The sequence below is a fragment of the Excalfactoria chinensis genome, chromosome 8, assembly GCF_039878825.1.
Source record: "Excalfactoria chinensis isolate bCotChi1 chromosome 8, bCotChi1.hap2, whole genome shotgun sequence".
NCBI classification, from domain to species: Eukaryota; Metazoa; Chordata; class Aves; order Galliformes; family Phasianidae; genus Excalfactoria; species Excalfactoria chinensis.
In genome coordinates this window covers 17,578,556-17,598,471 of record NC_092832.1, presented here as the reverse complement: position 1 = coordinate 17,598,471, position 19,916 = coordinate 17,578,556, and the positions used below count along the sequence as shown (strand labels likewise).

Genomic DNA, 19,916 nt, shown 5'->3' with positions numbered 1-19,916 from the left:
TTACCAGCTGCTAGACAGTACACTTTTCTTTCAATGTAAGAACAAATGAATACGTGGGTTCCTTTTGCCAGTCTATCTCTTCTTACTTTGAAATGCAAATATCCCTGAAGCGTAATACTCTGACTAAAGAAAAGCCTTTCCAGCAACCTTGTGTTTAAAATGTCACTTCAAAGAGAGCATACTGGATGATCCCATACTCTTCCACTGTCCAGTAAAATAGTCTATGTTGTAGGATACAAAATTATATATTTACATAAACTATTTAAGGAACATCATGAGGCAGAAAGTTTCAAAGTTTCAGCGAGGGAAAGGAGCGAGAGGTACCATTAGAAACAAACCTGTGCAGGGATCTTGTCGAGGTTTTTCTTTTTTAGAATTTTATTAGGCTTACCCAGGCTTGTTAGGCCAAAGGGACAAGTTCAATTACATTTGAGACTGCTTTCAAGTCTGGTGCGAAGGCTTTTCTACCTAACCTGCTTATGGATGCCTCTGATGTAGGAATCACATTAAGTGAACTAATTCTAGATGTATAAACCTCAAAGTTAACCTTCTATTTTCTTCTCCTTTAAACATGGTGCTGCATTTTGGATCTGCTCTGCATCACAGTGAGTTAATGTGCTATCACACTGTATGTGACTGAACAGACCATTCTATTGTCAGTAGAAAGTGCATGTGCAAAAATAGTGGCAGGTTGTGCTTGTTTTTAAGATGTGAAGAACTAAGAAAAGGCAGTGACGTTCAAATCTGATGACTAAGGCATCTGGCAATCTTCACAGTGCTGTGCTATAAATCCCCAGTGGACAGGCCCACGTTTTAAAATAAGCATCATGTGAATTCAGACTAGACTTTGCTACGGCCAGAATAGATGTTACACTTTCTGAACTCCAGGAGAGCAGAGTGCTCCTGTGAAGGGGATGTGGTGACAACTCTGTTTCTCGTTTTCAAAGTACATTTTCAAAGAAATGAAAAAATCTGTTTTATAGAGGGGGACGTAACAGTGGGATGCACTTTACACAGAATATAAATCTCAAATTTGTTTCAGACTCTTAGATTCACATTAGGCAGAGAATCAGAGCAATAAACCAGTAGTAAAGCATTTGTTTTGTATTTACTAAACTGATTTCTGAGCTGTCAGCATGTATGATACATTAGTTCAGGTTATCAAATACATATTAGATTAGCTGCTATATTTTCATTGAGTTCAGATTTCAATGATTTAGCACCAAGTGTGTTTATCTCGCCTCTTCTTTGAGACTTGGAGAGCTTCTAACGCTGAAGGCTTTCTGTTTTGAGGTTTGGGTTTTAAAATAAAGCATGCCACGATGATTCAGAACATTTTCAGAGGTCACATTCTTTACAACAAGAAATTTGATTAATTTCTGACCTTTAAAAAGTAAATCACTATAAAAAATCACTATATCACTAAATCACTAAATCACTATAAAAAAATATTCCAACTCAGTTACTAAATTTGTGGAAAGCTTGTTTAACAAATCTAAATTTTGAAAGAATAATTTCATTTATCAGCAATTCAGAATATCAGACTCGTGTTAATGTAGCTGTGTCTGATAGACAGGAAATAAACCACACTAACATTCTTGTTTTAGGTACACTTGATGTTTACTTAGACTGAAATGATTACTTTCAGACAGGCATTTTGTGCTGTTTTTTCCTTTGCTAGATGAGAACATTCAAGGTGCTTGATTTTACTCTTTTAGAATGTACAAGCAGCAGCCAACTTGCTCTGTTTTATACATCAGTAAGCATGTGATGGTCAGTAGATAATAGAACTTCATGGACAAAGTCAATATCACAAAGGTCTGAAAATAACCAAATTATTTCAGACATTCGGGAAATTGCTTTTATTTCTTTCTGAAGTATGTGGAAAATCTCTTAAAGATTACAAGGTTATTTTAGGCAAGTTTCATCTTTTTCCAGACAGTTGTCTGCTTGAAAACTACTGAGGCATTTGTTAGGAAGGGTATAATCAGACAATTAGTTAGCTTGACCAAAGATTGCCTTTAGAAGTCTATGTAGATTTATGGGTATGAAAAGGAAAGTGAAATTGTGAATGCTCAGTGCTCAGTGCTGTCCCATGTCCAAGCTGTTCCCTTCCATTGAACCACTGCTCTGGTGGCTGAACTTGTCAGGCACTGGCAGGCAGAAGCTGTATGTTCACCATTGGGCCTGCTGGAGGTGGAGGCACAAACCAGCAGTCAAACTGGGCAGCCATCACCACTAGAGTGTGACATTTTTTACTTTCTTCTTTTAAATGAATCTCTGATCAGCTCTTGCTTAGTGTGCTTGGGTCTGCGTCAGAGCAATCCTGACAAAAGAATGGCAAGAAATGTTTTGCTGATGCATGCTGGCATACTGGTAGGGTACAGGAGTAGGTTAGATGTTTTCAGAAAACCCTGATCTAATATATAGAGTTACAGAATCATTAAGGTCAGAAGAGAGCACTAAGAACACCTGTTCCAGCCACCAACCCTGCCCCACCATGCCCATTCACTGTGTCTCTCACTGCCATATCTCCACATCTCTTGAACACCTCCAGGGACAGTGACTGCACCTAGGCATGTGTTTTAGGCAGTAACTGCTTTGTTTCTATACAGTAATGTGAGATCCCCCCAGCTATAAGCACCTTCTTGAATGCAGATATCTGTGTTACTGGTGAAAGCAAATGAGTAACCTAATGATAGGTGTTAAGGCAAACGTGGTCTGTGGTCACCCTCCTCTGTCCTTGGCCAAACTTTAACTACTGCTGTATGACAGTCATCAGAAGGTGCCATCTGAAGGTAGAGATTACTTTGTGTCGTGTTTTTAAAATGAGTTGAAAATCCACTGCTTTCTAGGTGCATCCTGGAAGACTTCATGTAATACATTAGTAACTACTTGATAGGACTGATGACTTTTTAAAGAATACTCAGTCAACACTGTCAGCGTTATGACTATTTATAAATGTAAATAAAGCTGCTTCTGGATGCTTCAGCAACAGTGTTGACAAAACGCTGCTGCATGTGACCCAGCTAGAAGACAGCAACACATTCTTTTGAAATTGGATTGCGTGTAATTCATGCTGCTGTGCTCTCTCAACTTGACTATTGCAATTCCTTTGTTCAGGCGTGAAGCCACACACCCAGGGGATCTGAGTAGTGCAAAACACAGTAGCTGTTCAGGGTAGCCTGGCAGAGCAGGGGGAACGTGTTATTTTTGGTGTACCCCGACTTTTCATAGGTGAATTTCTCTGTGAAGCTTTCTCCTTTCCAGAGTCTATCCCTGGAGCTTGCTGTAGGTATTTTGTAGAAGGGGTTTTCCATCCTCATCCTGCTTTCCCACCCATCATGTTCTGCTGAAGCAAGCGGCTGGGGACAATAGGAAGCCATGGCTTTACTGGTGGCATTCAGAACTAGATTCCTTAACTCTCAGTGAATTCTTTGTCAGCAGATAAGTGCTTTCCTTTTTTAGCTGCTGCATGCAAGTGTAAAGCTCACTTGCAAACTTGTACCACTTTTCACTTGGGATAATAGAGAAGATAACATGTATACACTTTCCAGAATTTAAAACATTATTTGTAGGTGAATTCTTCACAAACTAATGCTAAAAAGCTGATTTCTGTGCATTTCCATCTTTAAGGCCAAATGCTGTTTGGAGAGTTGAGATATTTAAGTTTTTGGTCTGTCATAGCTTGGGAACCTACCAGAGACCAAACAAAGAAATACCTCAGAGTAGCACCCTATAGGTATGAAGTGGTTGGTTTTTGTGTGTGTGTTTTTTATTCTTGTTCATTTGTTTTGTGGTGGTGGCTTTTTGGGTTTGAGTTTGTATATATATATATATATATATATATATATATTTATTTTAACATTATTATTTATTGTTATCATTATCTTTGCTTGCATAATCTTATAAAGCTGGGGTTAATTTCATAAGTTTTAGACGTATTCTGTATTCTTAGAATTCTGGAATCCCCTTAATCTAACTTTAGAGTCAGTTTGGTATTTTAAAGCTCTACATCTTAGAGTCTTTATGGCAATTACTGTTGTCAGTATCGCATCTGAAATTCCACTTCATCCTCTTTACAAATATAAATGAACCCTAAATAACTCCCTGCCTTCTCAATTAAGTAAAGTGTATTTGAAGCTCACACAGTCGCTAGTATTCCTTTCTTTAAGATACGAGTCTCCGTAAGAACATGGGATGACTGTACCAGCAGATGCAGCCACGGGTGGGTGGGTTCCTCCTGCAGCTGTTCATTCCAGGATTCTCATTGTGCTGCTGTCTCTTTTTTCATGTTCTTGTGTCTAAGAATGCTCTCCTGGTACTTGTATGGTATGTACTCCAGCTACAACTGAGTTTTCACACCACCATTTTCATAACAGTGTGTTTTCTGTGCAGTGTGGGTCCACTGAGCACCTGCAAGGCTAAGGGTATTTTACAGTATTGGGGCTGTGATAGCCATCAGTAGCTGACCAGGACTGTTTGTTTGTTTTGGTTAAATGTGTATTTATACGAGCATACCACCTGTCAAAGTATTAGTATTATTTGCAACCTTTTAAGAATAACTGTTTTTTCAGAGCCTGCAAATATTTTGCCTTTTGGCAACAGAAGGATTTTTCGTATGTGTGTAGGAGGGAAAATTATCCATATTCAGCAAACACTTGCAAAGATTTTGGCTAGGTGAAAGTTTTAGACCCATATTAGGAAAACTGGAATTATGACTCCTTCAGCAAATGTAAATTATTTATATTCTGATTTTAAATGAAAAAAACAAAAAAACAAAAAAACAGCCTAATGTTACCACAGTCAGTTATAAAATTATCAGCCTTAGTTAATAAGTTAATTAAAAATGCTCACTAGAGTAAAAATTCTTCTTTTTTTCCTTTTACTCATCCTGTTTCCCCATTACTGCATCCTTATGGTTAGGGTAATGAATCAGCTTGGAGGTAGATATGTGTTTGGTCATCCTCTTAGACTGACCAAAACCACATTTGATCAGGAATCTAATCCCTCACTGACATAGCAGGTTGTTTTCTTCCATTCTTCTAACATGATGTGCATTACATTTCTGGCCATTGTACTTTGTAAAGTTGGTATGAAACCACCAATTTAACTGTAGCTGGGACTTGGGTCTTCCCTATGAGGGTGGAAAAGACTTCATGGGATTGAGACTAGGTTGACACATGAGACTGTTTGACAGCTGCTCTTTGTGTACATAGGAGCCTGGGTCCTTATCTTAACATCTTGATTAAAGCCATCAGTAACATCATTAACAGTATTGCACATGCATTACTCTTGTAAGAGTTCGTAATTTATGTTGCTACTTATGAATAGAGCTGTTTATTTCTCATGAAGTAAGTGTTGCATATTGCTTATTGGCTGGAAATGTCAGGAAAACAGTATTTCTTTGGGTTGCACTTGAACCAGGTGTTAGAGAGCTTTTCTAGTTATGAGATGTATAAACTCTAGTTTTAATTGCAGATTTATTATGGAGAACATCTTAGCCAAAATGAAAGGCCCAGTAGAAAACTCCATGGCCGGGCTGTACACCGCTGTGTAGCCCTGTGTTTAAAAGTATTATTGCAATTTCAGCAACTGCTAATGTGAAAAAGAGGTATTAGAAAAGCTTTTAATGTTATCAGAGGGATACTAATGCAAGTTATGGGTAGAAATGAGGAGGAAACATCATTTTACCTGTCTGCTCTTACCAGACAGCAGGCAAATGCTTTACAGACCACAGTTTGGTTTTCTGTTCCAGCTCTTCGGATTCCAGCATACAACTGACTCTCAAACAATTCAGATGCTGCCGTACTTTTCCTCTGTAAGAGATTAGAAGAGAGACTAAACGGTTAAGAAGGGTTTGAGAATCAAAGATATTCAAATGGATGTCAGTGAAGTTGTGGTTAGAAGTTGGAGTCTGCCTAACTCAGTGTAGTGCAGCAGCATCCAGTGAAGTCTTTGCCCAAACTTTTACCAATTTTTCCCCTTGGTGAATAGTCTCAAAGACAGAGACTTATTGTAATGTACCCTTTTTGACCTGTCATTCCGAGTCCATAGCAAAAAAAAAACACGTAACAACTACTGAAATAATAGTTAAGATATGTGGATTGTAACACTTCAGTTGATGAGTAAACCATTCCAGTAAGTTGGCATGAGGCCACTTGCGATGTAATAGCATTTTTTATAAAGTATTGCCATAGCAACAGATCTGGATGATATTGGGTAGCTGGTTGCTGTTGACTGCTGGAAATAAAACAGACTTTTAGCAACACATGTGTAATGTCTGAAGGTAAAGTAACCGAAAATAAATGCTTGTGCTCTACTGAGAATGCAGCATGGGGCACATCAAGCCAAAGTCTGACTTACTGGCTCATGAATTTAATCCTTCAGTGAAAGTGTTTCTGTATAGAAAACAAAGCCATGTATGCTAGCAATATGTGCTGCAGTTGACATCTGGGAATAAAATAAAGGAAAACTGAGAGAAACTGTATTGCAGCTGATTTTAAGCATAGAACATCAGTTATTTTCAAGGCAAGAGCTCTAGTGCAATAGGAAGTACTGCTGGATATGTTGTCGCAGTGGAAAAGAGGAAAAAGGGGATACAGTGGAGATTAAAAACTTCTCTGGCTCTGCTGGGAAACCATCAAGTAGAAAATGGCATGGGAACTGGAATGAAACAAAACTCAAGTGAAGCTGAAACCTGTTTTTTTATTAATATGGGTTTTTTTTGTTTTTGTTTTTTTAAATAGTACTTCCTGACACTAAAACACCGAGCCTTTGTTACATGATGCAGCCAAGTTAAAACTTCAACGAAGGATTGAGATCAATATAGCAAAGTAGAATGTTTAGGTAGAAAGATCTTTAGAGGTTTATCAAAGAAAAAAGCAGAACCCCTGGAAAACTTTTTTCTCTGCCTGTTCATGCAGATGATGTTTCTAAGTCCACTTTAAAGACAGAAAGAAATGCGCTCATACATGTATATTAACAAGTCATAGAAGTGTATATTCTCACAGTAATACGCTGTTGTACCTTCCAAAAGAAGTACTACATGAAAATGTACATGAAATAGACTTAAGATTTAAAGCTATTAAGCTATCAGAAAATTCTGTTTATCTTCTCTTCTTTTTTAATTTGTTTTAAAGATAAAAATACAGACATTACAGTAAAGGATAACACGGACGATTTTTGCCTTCGAGATACATTAAGCATTGCATCGACGGACTCTTTTGTTTCCACAGCTGAGGTAAGACTCTTGAAAACAGATTCTTGAAAGATTAATGGATCTATTTCAACAGTGAAAATGATAATAATAATTAAAACTACTGTAAGGACTGCATGTTTCTCCTATGGAGAAAGGAAAAAAAAGCCAAACAAGCATTATTTTGCTTACTTGTAATCAGCTTCCTTAGTAGCTGTGGTAATGAAATGGGAATCAGTCTGCTTATTATCTATTTTTTGGTGGCTTTTTGTTGTTGGTTGTTTTTTTTTGTGTTTGTTTTTTTTTTTCTTTGAGGTGGGGAGGAGGCTGGTGTAAGAAACATGGATACTTGGCAGTATGTTTTCATAAGTCCATCTTAAAAGTAGTTGCTTTTAAAAGTATCTCAGATTTTTGCGATTGGAGAGGCATAACCAATTGGAGGCTACAGGAGATCCGTTTTTCTATTTTCTTAGATAATATAAACATGTATGAAGCAGTTTTTGCTTTCATTGGAGTCTTTTTTTTTTTTTTTTTTTTCCTTTTTATAAGAGATTATTGGTAATTGATAGGTATTATTTTAGTATGCTGTATTCTTCATCTGACTTCCCCTCATCTTCTTGGATAAGACTGCAAAGTATACATAAAGAGAGAATCTTTGGATAAGGGAATATTGCCTGTTAGCTCTTATGTGCTACAGACCCTTGGAGTATATGAAATCATTCAGCATACAGCGTTGAATGAGGAACATCTCAGTTTATAGTCTCTCATGAGCTGAAGTGATTTTGAATAGCGCTCTTCTCCAAATTACAGGGAAAGCAATTGGTCTCCAGGCATATTCTGTGCTAGATATTACTGTCATATATGCACTACAAATAAGCTTCCGTCAACTCTTTGTTATCAGAAGAAAGTTATGACCATGTTCCTTCCTTTTCAGCTGTTCTAGCCTTTACTGATAGAACATGCTCTCTGTTTCCTTTGTCAAATTTTACTGAAGGATTTTAAAAGATTTTCATTCTGGGCAAGAAAAAATGTTTAAAATTAGCACTGAAAATAACTGCTGCAATTCTAAGGGGTAACCACTACTTCTCAGTGTGTTTCAGCTGGAGATAGAGAACAGCAATCACTTAGAAGTAACTGGATTAGAACTGACATACCAGATAATGGATATTATAGACATGATGGTTTCATATAGATTCATCTTCCTTATCCAATCTCCACGTATTGTTCCTGCAGATGGAAAGAAGAGGAATGTTTCAGTTTAAGGGGCTGAGTTTCTTTCAGCTTTCAATGTTTTTTCAGCAAATGGACATTTGTCCTTTCATCCTATGCTCCATGATTGCAGTTGCAGTTTTAGCAGCCATCCCAAACTGCCTTACAAATGTTTCATAGACTGTAATAAGTGCATGTACGTTTTTGCCCTACTGGATTCATCAGTAATTTCACTTTCTGGGAAATTATATAGTAGTAGAATTTTTTCTGCTCACATCGTGCCACAGGCTGTATTGACCGTTACTCATTTTCTTTCTGCATTGCATCCTGTCTGAAGTAGTACTGCATAGTGTCTTCCGAGGCTCTAGTTTTAAAGACTGAAAGCTATTTCCATGTTCCTGTGCTGACACAAATCAAATGTAGTTCACTGCCCTCAGGAAGAATACAAGCAAAGACATGGAGAATCCTAAAACAATCCACAGGTAGATATTATGCTGCAAACTGATATGTATACTGCGTAGGAGGTAACAAGGTATTGTGCTACATCACATTAGGACAAAACACAGGAGGACAGTTTTGAGTAAAATAAATGTAGAAAACTGGAACAGTTGTCAAGGATTAAATCACATCCCCATTTGATGAACACTGCAGTTCAGTAGGGTATGCTAAAATTTCATCTCGGCTATGACTGATTCTGAGGATCATGTACATGATGACTTCTCATAGAGAACTGTGCCAATCTGGACACCTGCAGTTTACAGGTGCTCAAATCCTCATAAAGAAGCCATCTCCAAACCCAGCCAGACTTCTGTTCCTAAACACACATAGGCCTCTCCAAAACACTGCAGGAGGGACAGTAAATATAATTATTTGTCTTAAGTTATTGATACTCTTTACTTACTGTGATAAATAATGGTGTTTTCATCCTTATTTGGGACCGTCTGCTATCCACTTGCATTTATGAGAGTTAGGATCCTTTTCATATTCTTGTGCTCTCACCTACTGCGTGATCAAAATAGCTGCCTCCTTTGGCAAGTATACAGCAGTCAGTGTGCCAGAAAAAGGTCTCCACCTCCTCTTTCCTGGCTTCTTTTCCATTTTTCTTCTTTTCCTGTCTCCCTGACAGTGAATTTTATTGCAGCCTCTCCATTGTTGGCACTCTTGTGTTTATGATGTCTTACTTTCATATGTTGATTACAACTGAATTTGTAGTTCTGTTAGGAAATAAGCTTTTCTTTGTTTGTGGAAATGTCAGCTCAGCCCAGAGCTTAGAAAATATTTTAGACTTGTGAGAAAATCCTTAGCTGTGCTTTCCTGTCTGCTCCCCACATAGTTATTTTACAAAGGTTGTCTTCTTTACTTCAAATCGGTTAAAAACAAAGCAGTGCAGGAAGCAACACTGTCACTGAAACGCAGCATTGCCTTTTTCCTGGTTTCCCAACAGAAGTTTTATTCATTTCATAAAACATAGAATACCAGAGGGAATGGTGTTAGCAAGTAATAGCAATATATATTCCTGTAGCATTTATTAATGAGTTGTCTTTCCTTCTTCATTACAAAAATTCAAGATGTGCCTTCCTGTTTTCTGGCTGACTTCAGAATTGTGGCTATTATCGCTGATCTGGTCTCCTCAGGACTCATCATTCCCATCCTGGTCACTCCTCACATGTTCATTTAGTCCATCCAATTTCATATGGATTATTGCTTTATCTCAGAACATGTCTTGCAGTGTAGCACGCTCTCCATGCAAAACTGTGAGGAGCTACATATTCTAACAACTTCATAGAACACATGGAGAAAGGGAGGGAAGGATTCATATGTAAAAGAAAAATCTTTTTAAAGATGCAGATACCCAGAGAAATAATTCATTGATCTTTTTAATACAGGATAAGCGTCATTTTCCAGAATGAAAGGAAAGTTGACTGCACCAGTAAATTGACCTTTTTATTATGGGGAGCAAGCAAGAATTCCTAAAAGGGCTAGCACTGCGTATTTTTGGTACTTCCATGTAGGTGGTTATTTTGGTAGTCAAAAAGATCTTTCTGCACAGCTGAGAATTTTTTCTATTTATTAAGAACCAACTTGTGGTTGGCAAACAAAAGCACTGAGGCTGTTTGTTAGACAAGAGCAGTTAAGAAATACCGAGTTGAAAAGCTATTGCAAATTTCAGAGGTCTGATATTTTACATTTGTTTCATTGACTCATTGCTAGCAGGTAAAGCCAAACTGTCTGTAGAAAACAGGTTGGTGTCTGAACGCAAACAACATGCACTGTAAGCTCCAGAAGCTGTTGAGCAGCATAGAGACACAAGCTATCATTGCAGGCTCTAGAGCTTTGAAGATAAATGTAATAATTCAATAAAATGTTAAGTATCCACTGCAGTTCATTGTAAATGTCTTGGGCACTGGTTGCCAACACCTGCTAATTCTTGGACTGCCAGCAGTTTCTTTCTTGAGTCTTGAATCGCTAAAAGGAAAGCACTACAAGACAAGGTATCAGTCATTCAAAATCTCAGTCAAGTCTCACCAAATATGTACCATTTGACAACGTGTTACATTTATCAGACCAAATCTGTACTGAAATCTCTGTAACTTGTTTGGGTGGCTAAATGTTTGCATACGTTTACATAAATGAAGTCAGGTATTGGAGCAGGTTTATATTCTTCTCTTTAGCCTGCAAGCCTACCTGGCCAAACTGATGTTGCTGTAATTGAGTCACTCAGAGTCTGTGGAGAAGGCATGCTGGAAGCATATTTAGCAATTAATGTCCTTATCAAGTCTCGTGCTTGTACTTGCTGATAGGTACTCAGTGATATGAGTAACTTTTTAGCATAGTAATTTTAGTAATTTAGTAATTTTAGTTGAAGTTTAACAAAAAGTTGGGGGTTTTGTTTGTTTTTAAGTATTTCTGAGATGTGAGTAACTACATGTACACACTTCAGTCACTATGAGAAGTAGTTTTGAGTATATTTCTTAAAGGATCAGATAAACTTCAGCAAGTTCTTTAACGAATGTTACTTTTTTTTCCCCCAGCTTACAGAGCACAGAGAAGCTCGTAATACCTATGCTCTAGATTCCCTTTGCCATTGTCCACTGTATGAAGAAGCAATGCACTTAGCAGAAGAAGGCAAAATTTATTCACGAGTGTTAAGGTATTAATGTATTGTTTTGTCTAATTAATAATTAATTATTAATTTGCAAGGAAAGAAAAGTTAAATGTTCTGTGCAGAATACAAGATTCTTATACTGGGTGTTTTTTAGTTGAATTTTCTTGTGCTTCTTTATTTGATGTCTTTGAATTTTCTTTTTATTTTTCATAGGACTGAAATGTTTGAATGTCTCGGAGACAGTGACTTCCTTGCTAAGCTTCATTGTATTCGACAAGCTTTCCAGGTAAGCAGAAAGCAAAGTGATCTTTCTTAAGCCTAAGACGTGTGACTTTGAAGTGCCACCATCAGTGCAGTACTTATGCACGTGCTTTAATAATATATCCTGTTATTAAGCATATTCTTAATTATTCCTATGATTTCTACATTTCTGTAATTCTAAAATGGGGCATCCCACTCTTGTGATTAACAAAATTTGGAATATTTATACCAAAGATTTCTTGGGAACTTGCCTACTCTACTAGTGGTTATAATGAAGAAAACTTCATTACATTTGATTGAACTAATTAAGGATCACTTGCCATATTCTGTGAATGAATATGCCTGTATTTTCTAAAACCTTTTCCAGATAATTCTTTCAGAAACAGCAAACAGAATATTTCTTGCTGAAAGTGGAAGAAAAATTTTATCTGCCCTAATTGTGAGAGCACGAAAGGTAAAAGCCTTTTTTCAACTAATGTTTCACTGCTAAAGTAACTTCTACCATAATTCATTTTATAATGTAAATAAACCATCTCTTGTGTTAGGTTTGCTTGACATTCATTGCTTTTACTTTGCAGAATCCAAAGAAATTTGAAGATGTCTTTGATGAAATGATTTATTTCTTGGAACAAACGGATCACTGGGATAATACTGAAATGGAACTTGCTGCTAGAGGGGTGAGTGTGACTTTTTGAAGTGTTTTTACCCTTAATTGTGCCAACTGTAACAGCCAAAAATAATTCTGTATAGTTCAGAATTGTGGGAAAGTCAGCTTTGCCGTGCCTGATATTCCTGATTTAGAGAAATGGCATCCACCAGTGTACTTCAGTACCAGAAAACATTTACATCTTTTTTTTCTGCTACTCTTTACATCTGTATGTTAAAACAATTAGAATACGATGCATGTTGAATTCCACTGCTGAAAGAGAAACTAAGTTACTTAGACCATGTTCTGATTTAATACAGGTAAAAAACTTGAATTTTTATGATGTTGTTCTGGACTTCATACTGATGGATTCATTTGAAGATTTAGAAAATCCACCAATATCTATACAGAATGTAGTAAACAACCGCTGGCTAAATTCCTCCTTTAAAGAAACGGTAAGTATTTGTTATTTTCATAATCATGGTGTTGTTGCAGTACATTACAATAAGTAGATGCTGTGGTGAATATAACACTTGTGAGAGCATTCTGACATGAAATTATTCTTCTGGTGATCTGTGTTTTATATTATTAGTGCGGATTCTCAAGAATGAGAATAAATCCATCAACTCCATAATAAGGACTATGGATATCATCTTGATAAAAGCATTTAATTTTGAAATAAAGAACCTACGTGCTTCTTCAGCGTAAAGACTAACTCAGCTTCCACTACAATAATATATATTGAATATACACCTGAAGTAGCTTCAGCAGAAAAAAATGTTGTATTATCTCTTTTTTGTTGTTTTTTTGTAATCATAATTTAAAAGCTACCACTCTGCCAAAAGTATCTAGGATGATTGAATATGCTGGAGAAAATACTTTAGCCTGGCCTGCAGAAATACATTGGCTCTGAGGAAGTAAAATTTTACAAGGGAATTTTCTGTCAGCCCCATCTTAGATATTAGGTCCAGATTTTGGTACATAAACCAGTGTTAGCAATAAGACATAAACAGTTCCTGGTACAGGTAAAGAAATACAATGCCATCACACAGAAACACATATTGTAAGTATGCAATTACGGCACTTCAAGAATAGTAAATATATCATCAAGTACGAATGGAGAATCAGATGAGGATAGAATTCTGTTAGAAGCTACGAGGGGGAAAAAGAGGAGTTCTGATCTGGGTGTATTGTATTATACAGACCCATATTTGGACAAAACTACTTCGCTGAGTCTGAAGCTATTGCAGGAATGTTTTTGCTAAAAGTAAAAAAGGACATTACAATGTGTTCACATGCTATTTAGTATTTAAAATAGCTACTGATGTCTGAGCACACTCTCTGGTATATGATGGACTGATGCTGAGCTAAACTGAATAGATGTTGCTAACTGTTCATCTGTAAATAAAAACAACACAACCCAACAGTCAGAATTGCCAAATCACATTTGAATTAATGTACGGAAAGTGTAACAAAGAACAACTTCAAAATAGCAAATATGAACACTTGATGAAAGTAGCTGTTTGTATCAGCTGATACTTTATAGTTGAAAATTTAGTGTTATCCCAAGATTGCAACAAGAAGAACATACAGAAATGCAACATTCTGCACATCAGTGCTTTTGAGATGAAAATGTTTGTAGTTATTAAATGGTTTGGGACATTTCAGATTTTTTCTTTTTTTTTTTTTGTCTTTTTTTTTCCCTTTTAGGCTGTGGCTTCAAGCTGTTGGTCTGTACTGAAGCAGAAAAGACAGCAAATGAAGGTAAGTTGCTTTGCAAATTGTATGTACCAAAGTTACTCCAAAGAATGTGAAGTTCTGCCTTGTAGCTTTGAAAAAATTAATTATAGATCAAGCCTTACTCCTGTAGACATATTAGTTTAAACAAGTCTGTCACCTGAACAAGTTTAGCTTGTGAGGCTCTACTATGAATTATTTAGCAAAAAGTCTTACCTGAAAAATTCTCAAAGCAGTTTAGGCCAGAAACATTGCTGACAGTCCAATCTCTGATTTCTGGGTCCACACATGTACTTCAGATTTTTGCAGACCGAGGTCGCTAATTAGGGACATTCTCAATCCAATGTCTCTGCACCATCTCTACAGCTAACTATAACTCAGTCCCATTTCTTTACCTACCTGGAGCAGCACTGCCTTCAAGGACTGCAGGATCTGTGCTGCTGCCTCCCTCAGCGCCATTCAGCATCCTGGTTTTCATGGAGGAAACTCTGCAGATTGTGAAGCAGTACTCCTCTGTGCCAGCAGCTCCACTTTGCTTTTAGGGGCTTTTATGAGACCTGAAGGCAAATGCCCCCATCTCTAATATCCACTTCGTAATTGGAATTGAGTTTTACTGCTGAACATCCATTGCCATTGGAAGTGATTTTGCATATCACAGCTGAGGAAGCACAACTTCAGTGATTCAAAACTGTGTGCCTGGACAAAAAGGATGGAAAAGAAAATCAGGAAACAATTAAACTGTTGTATTTGAGTGTCTGTAGAGGAAGAGCCTAATATTAGCAAAGCTTTTAACATTGTGAAGAAGGGGATAACTGGAATGGATATTTAGATCTGCACTTCATTCCTAACTTCCAGTAACAGAAGTTGACTTTTAGAATGGAATTGAAAGAAAGTGCTTGAATTTCTTGACAGCTTCAAATGCAGTTTTCTTTCTTTTTACAAGATTCAGCCATACACAGCATAGGATCTCAAACAGGAGTAACTGAATAAACTTATTTGATCTGTCATATGGGAGAATCAGAGTAGGTTGGTCATGAACTTTTTGGCCTTATGCCTAATAATACAAAATACCAGAGAAGTTTAAAACAAACAAACAGACAAAACCAACACCACCAAAAACAAGAGTTTCTCAGTAGAATTACCTGTTATTTAAAGGAGTTCAGGATGCCACAGCTCTGCAGCAGTCGGTTTCTTAGGCTTTTTTAAACATGTGATTTTATATAGTAGGGTCTTATATTAAATGTACTGTGTAACTTTTGTCTCCCATTCTTACATCCCCAGGTACCTGATGGATTTTTTGCTCATTTCTATGCTATATGTGAACATATCAGCCCTGTTTTGGCATGGGGTTTTTTGGGTCCTAGGAATTCCCTTTATGACTTATGCTGCTTCTTCAAGGTTTGCACCTTCTTCTTAATTACCGTTTATCTTAGTTTAAAAAAGAAATCCTATGGAAGAAATGAGGATCTTGCTTATGGGCACACACTTGTATTTTCATGAAATTGAAGCTAACAGTAAAAAATCATAAAAGTATTTACTGTTATACTGACTAAGCTTTTTAGGCCTAGAACTGTTCTACAAAGTATATTTGTAGTGCACTTCTATCTCTACATTGGACGAATACCTAAATGGGTGGTTTTGTGAAATGTGCCCAAGGAATAGGTAGCATTGCATGCTGCTTCTTTTTTCTTCTTGTAAGTAAATACACGTTTTTCCTTTTCTGTTGTTTTTTTTTCCCCACTAGGATCAAGTGCTTTTCTTCCTCAAAGACATCTTTGACTTTGAAAAGGTACGATACTCAACTATGGAGAGTCTGGCTGAAGACCTTATGCAATTATTAATGCGACGCACTGAACTTTTAATGGCCTATCTTGGAGCAGATTCATTGAGACATGCCAGTGCTTGTGTAAGTGGTCATGGGCATGTGATGACCAGTGGGATCTTAGAAGCAAAGGTACAGTAAGCTTAAAATCCATGAGATATGAAATGGAGTGCACTTTGACATGCTCCTTCCCACCTTTCTTTCTAACCCCGAAGCTTTCATTGCTGTTAATGAGCAAACATCTGAAAATGTACCATGTTGCTAAGTAAGGAAAAGGACTCAGGGAGGACACACACCTACAAAAAGAACTGGTGAGCGTACTGTTGTATATATCTAAATTAAATTTGCAGCTCAGCTGATATCATATTTATACTCAATGTATCCCAAAGCTTTTTTTCTGTAATATTTTGGTAAAGTTTATTTATGAAATACTGTACTTTTGCCACAGATAATTTGTAAGTGGAGCTGATGGATGTGTCTCATGTAAAGGCTTATAGTACAAAATGTTCACTACAGAGTCTCAAAGTCACGATGTGTCTAGAGCAGGGAGGTGTTTCAGTGGGGGTATATGCAGTTATACAGTCTCCGATTCATGTGACACGTGCAATAAAGTAATCACAGTCACAAAACTGAACATGTTGCCACTGCCCTGAAGTTACGTTTGTGTGGATGTAAGCAGTCATTCTGTACTACAGTACACCAAGAGTGATGCAGGCACCGTTTGGGCAGTAATGACTTCCAGTATGCATCCTTTGCTTTATTTTTTTGTGCGAAATCTAATAATCATGAAGGAGTTTGTATCAGATCACTTTTATATCCCAGCAGCTATGCTAGTTTCACCAATATATATGTATATTTCTTTTTTAAAAACTGTAAAGACTTAATTAAACCCATCACCACCATTTTCTTAGTTCTTATGTAGCATTTCAAAGTACATTTTAAAATCATGATAATTTTTAAATCATGAAACAGAATCAAGGGCAGTGTTTTGGAATTAAAAGCATTTACATCTTCCTGCCTTCCTTGTAAGGAGGTCAATTACCTGCTTAGAAGGAAATGTGGTGATTTGAGCCATAAATGGTCACGTGCAAAAGTGTGGTGGCTCAGGATATGGAAACCTGAGCTTTGTGTAGGAGGCAACACTGTAATGTGGCATGAGAAAACATGCAGCAACATTTTGACTGTGCAAGAGCTAATAATCATCCATAATCTTGAATTCCTATAAACTGAAACAGCGTTTCCTAGTTAGCTTTTAAACTACATTGATGTATTCTTGGCCACAGAAAGCCAGCCTACAAGAATCCAGCCTGTGTTAAGACATAAGACTAATTACAGACTAATTCTGAACATTCAGATATTCAGGAGCATGTTGTTGTAATGTAACACACTGAAGCAAACTTTGATTAGAAACATTTCAACTCCTGTTGCGCACAGCCCAAACTGATGGTACTTGAAGATGACGACCTGTGTCTTCCCATAGGTTTTACTGAACATTTTGTCGTGTTCCTTTGATAAAGACTGTGAAAAAGTGTCATATGACTGGTGTGAAATGCCAACTGATTCTATTAAAAATAAATAAATAAAATGGTATAATTCTATGTGTAATAAAATAGAAGTTCCAAATGCCGCTGTTCCCCTGTTTCCAACATTCGTGTTGCTGAACTTGGCACCCTGCTATTCTTTTTTTCTCAGTTGATAGTATCTGCAATACCAGAATGTGAAGTTTGTGTCACCCCTCTCATGTATCTTAAGCATTATCTCCTCTCATTGCAGTGCTCTAAAATTCCTGTGTGTTGGCAGATTTCTGCAGCCTGTGAATGGAATTTTATTGAACTATAAGGTGTCAAACTGGATTCAGAATCAGTAAGAGAGTAAATGTTGTATTCCACACCAAATATACCACCTGGGCACTTACTGTGTCACGGGAAGCTGTGGTTTGTCTGGTCCGATAAAATGAGAAAATGATACCTTAGCAATCATCACAGGAAAGCAGAAATGCACATTTTTACAGCAGTAAATTCCTGTCTAAGTGACCAATTCTTGTATTTGTAAAATACTTCTGAAGAGAGTACAACCCAAATGTTATTCAACAGTGCTGAGATGAGGCTGTTTCCCAAGGATTTGGTTCTGTGGTCTTCTGTCAGGAATGAAAGGATTTAAAACAAAACCCAAAACCCAATACATTATGCCAAAGTATGTAGAAACTGGTTAAGTACCTGATATTTTTGGTTCAAACAAATGTATCCCCTTTAGGTCAGGAGCGCTTCCATGACATCACAGAGCTCTCAGAAGTCCATAGAATCAGGTCAGAAATGAGGCTGATGTTTCCCATCCAGAATAAGAGTTACAGCATCTGGTTGCAGAGAGGTACCAACAATAGGTATTTCTTTCAGACTTTGGCTTCTATTTATGTGAACTTTATGGGGGGGGGGGGGGGGAAAGAAAGAAAGGAAGAAAGAAAGAAAAGGAGAGGGAGAAGAAGGGAGGGAGGGGGAAAAGGGGAAACAGAGAAATGTGCACGTGCAGATACCTTTGGGACACTTTGGACCTTCTCCCCGAAAGCATTTGCATATTCTGCCCTTCCTAGCTCCAAAAGCAAAGCTGTGAATTGAGGTGGGAGAGAGCTGCCTTCTTGCTGAGGTTTATACAGCCGAGCTCAAAGGGACATAAGGAGTATCTGTTGATAACTGCCACACAGCTGAATTCTGCGTCTTCCACCTTTGGAAACTCAAAATGCCAGAGCTGCACCAAAGCAGCAATGGACTGATGTGGCTTTATTGAATTCATAACTGAAGTAAGAATGTAGTTCATAACCTCTTTTTAATTAGTTTTGAATGCTACTTTCTGTGCTAATAAGAGCAAGCTAAATTTAAAAGCCGTCCTCTTCTGTCATAACTACAGCTAAGATCAGAAATGTTGAATGTGTGAGGGCCGTAGAAGAATCAAGTATTGACATCATTTGCAATTTGGTTGTAATAATCATCTCACTTCTAATGCGTTCTTAATGGTTATTATACTTCACTTTTGTAGCCCTTGGTTTCTGTCAAACTAAATGTGTTCAATCAAGCACTCGGGTAAGCATATCTGTGAACTTCCTATTGCCAAAATGGACTGCAGTTGTGTTACTCAATAAAACAATGCCATGACATTGCTCGTTTGGGTAACTGTCAAAACCTTGAGTTTGCACAATTCTTGACATCTAACGTGAAAACATTTAATATGGGAGCAGCTTTAGTACCAGTTAGCTGTCTAAACTGGAATTTAAATTTGCTTCTTAGAATCCAACAAACATATGACAATATTGAGTGTATGAGAAAAAGGAATGGAATGGGATCAGCTGTCCGGTTTAAATTGGTTTCGTAGACCCTTTTCATTCTGCTTCTACTGTACAAAGCAGTGATCGCTCTTCAACATGTTGGCCAGCGATCCACCAAAAGCTGAAGAGCGGAGCTTTGAGCTCTGGAAGTCCAACAGGTGGCTCAGGCAGACACCTGAATAAAGGAGGAGAACTCTGCCCGAAGGAGGGCTGTTGTGGCTGCAGACGCAGTAGGTGTCAGAGTTGTGACAAGGGCAGCGGCTGTTCTGCTGCTGAGATCTCTATCTATCTAACCGGTGTGGTGTAATTGCATTCTTCTGTCAAGTCATCTCTTTTCTTGGTTTTAGGAGCTGTTTTTTTGTTCTTTGTTTTTCAGGTTTATTTCCAAACAGTCCCACTATACTGAGCTCTGGCTGTGAACTAAGGCTTCTCTGGGGGGCAGGTAATGAACTGCAGAACTTGAGGGAGGTGTCCAATCCTCCCTCTTGCACAGCAGCAGTGCATATATGCTTTGATATGAGCAAATTTGGGTGTATGTCTGCTGAAAGCTGAATGCCTCCTGCCCATAACTCAATGTGTGTGCCCTGACTTCAGCAATACAGCTGTTCTGAGCGTGGCACT

The 19,916-nt window shown here is 37.5% G+C and overlaps 1 protein-coding gene across 1 annotated transcript in view; it reads left to right on the top strand.

Moving 5' to 3' along the window:
* Positions 1-19,137, top strand: part of MIGA1 (mitoguardin 1) — a 35,582-nt gene extending 16,445 nt beyond the window's left edge. Inside the window, exons 8-16 of the mRNA XM_072342906.1 lie at positions 7,143-7,243; positions 11,440-11,558; positions 11,727-11,799; positions 12,142-12,228; positions 12,353-12,451; positions 12,741-12,875; positions 14,131-14,184; positions 15,439-15,555; positions 15,902-19,137. Coding sequence (XP_072199007.1) covers positions 7,143-7,243; positions 11,440-11,558; positions 11,727-11,799; positions 12,142-12,228; positions 12,353-12,451; positions 12,741-12,875; positions 14,131-14,184; positions 15,439-15,555; positions 15,902-16,120 — 1,004 coding nt within the window. The 3' untranslated portion in view covers positions 16,121-19,137. The remainder of the gene's footprint in view (positions 1-7,142; positions 7,244-11,439; positions 11,559-11,726; positions 11,800-12,141; positions 12,229-12,352; positions 12,452-12,740; positions 12,876-14,130; positions 14,185-15,438; positions 15,556-15,901) is intronic.
* Positions 19,138-19,916: the final 779 nt, after the last annotated feature.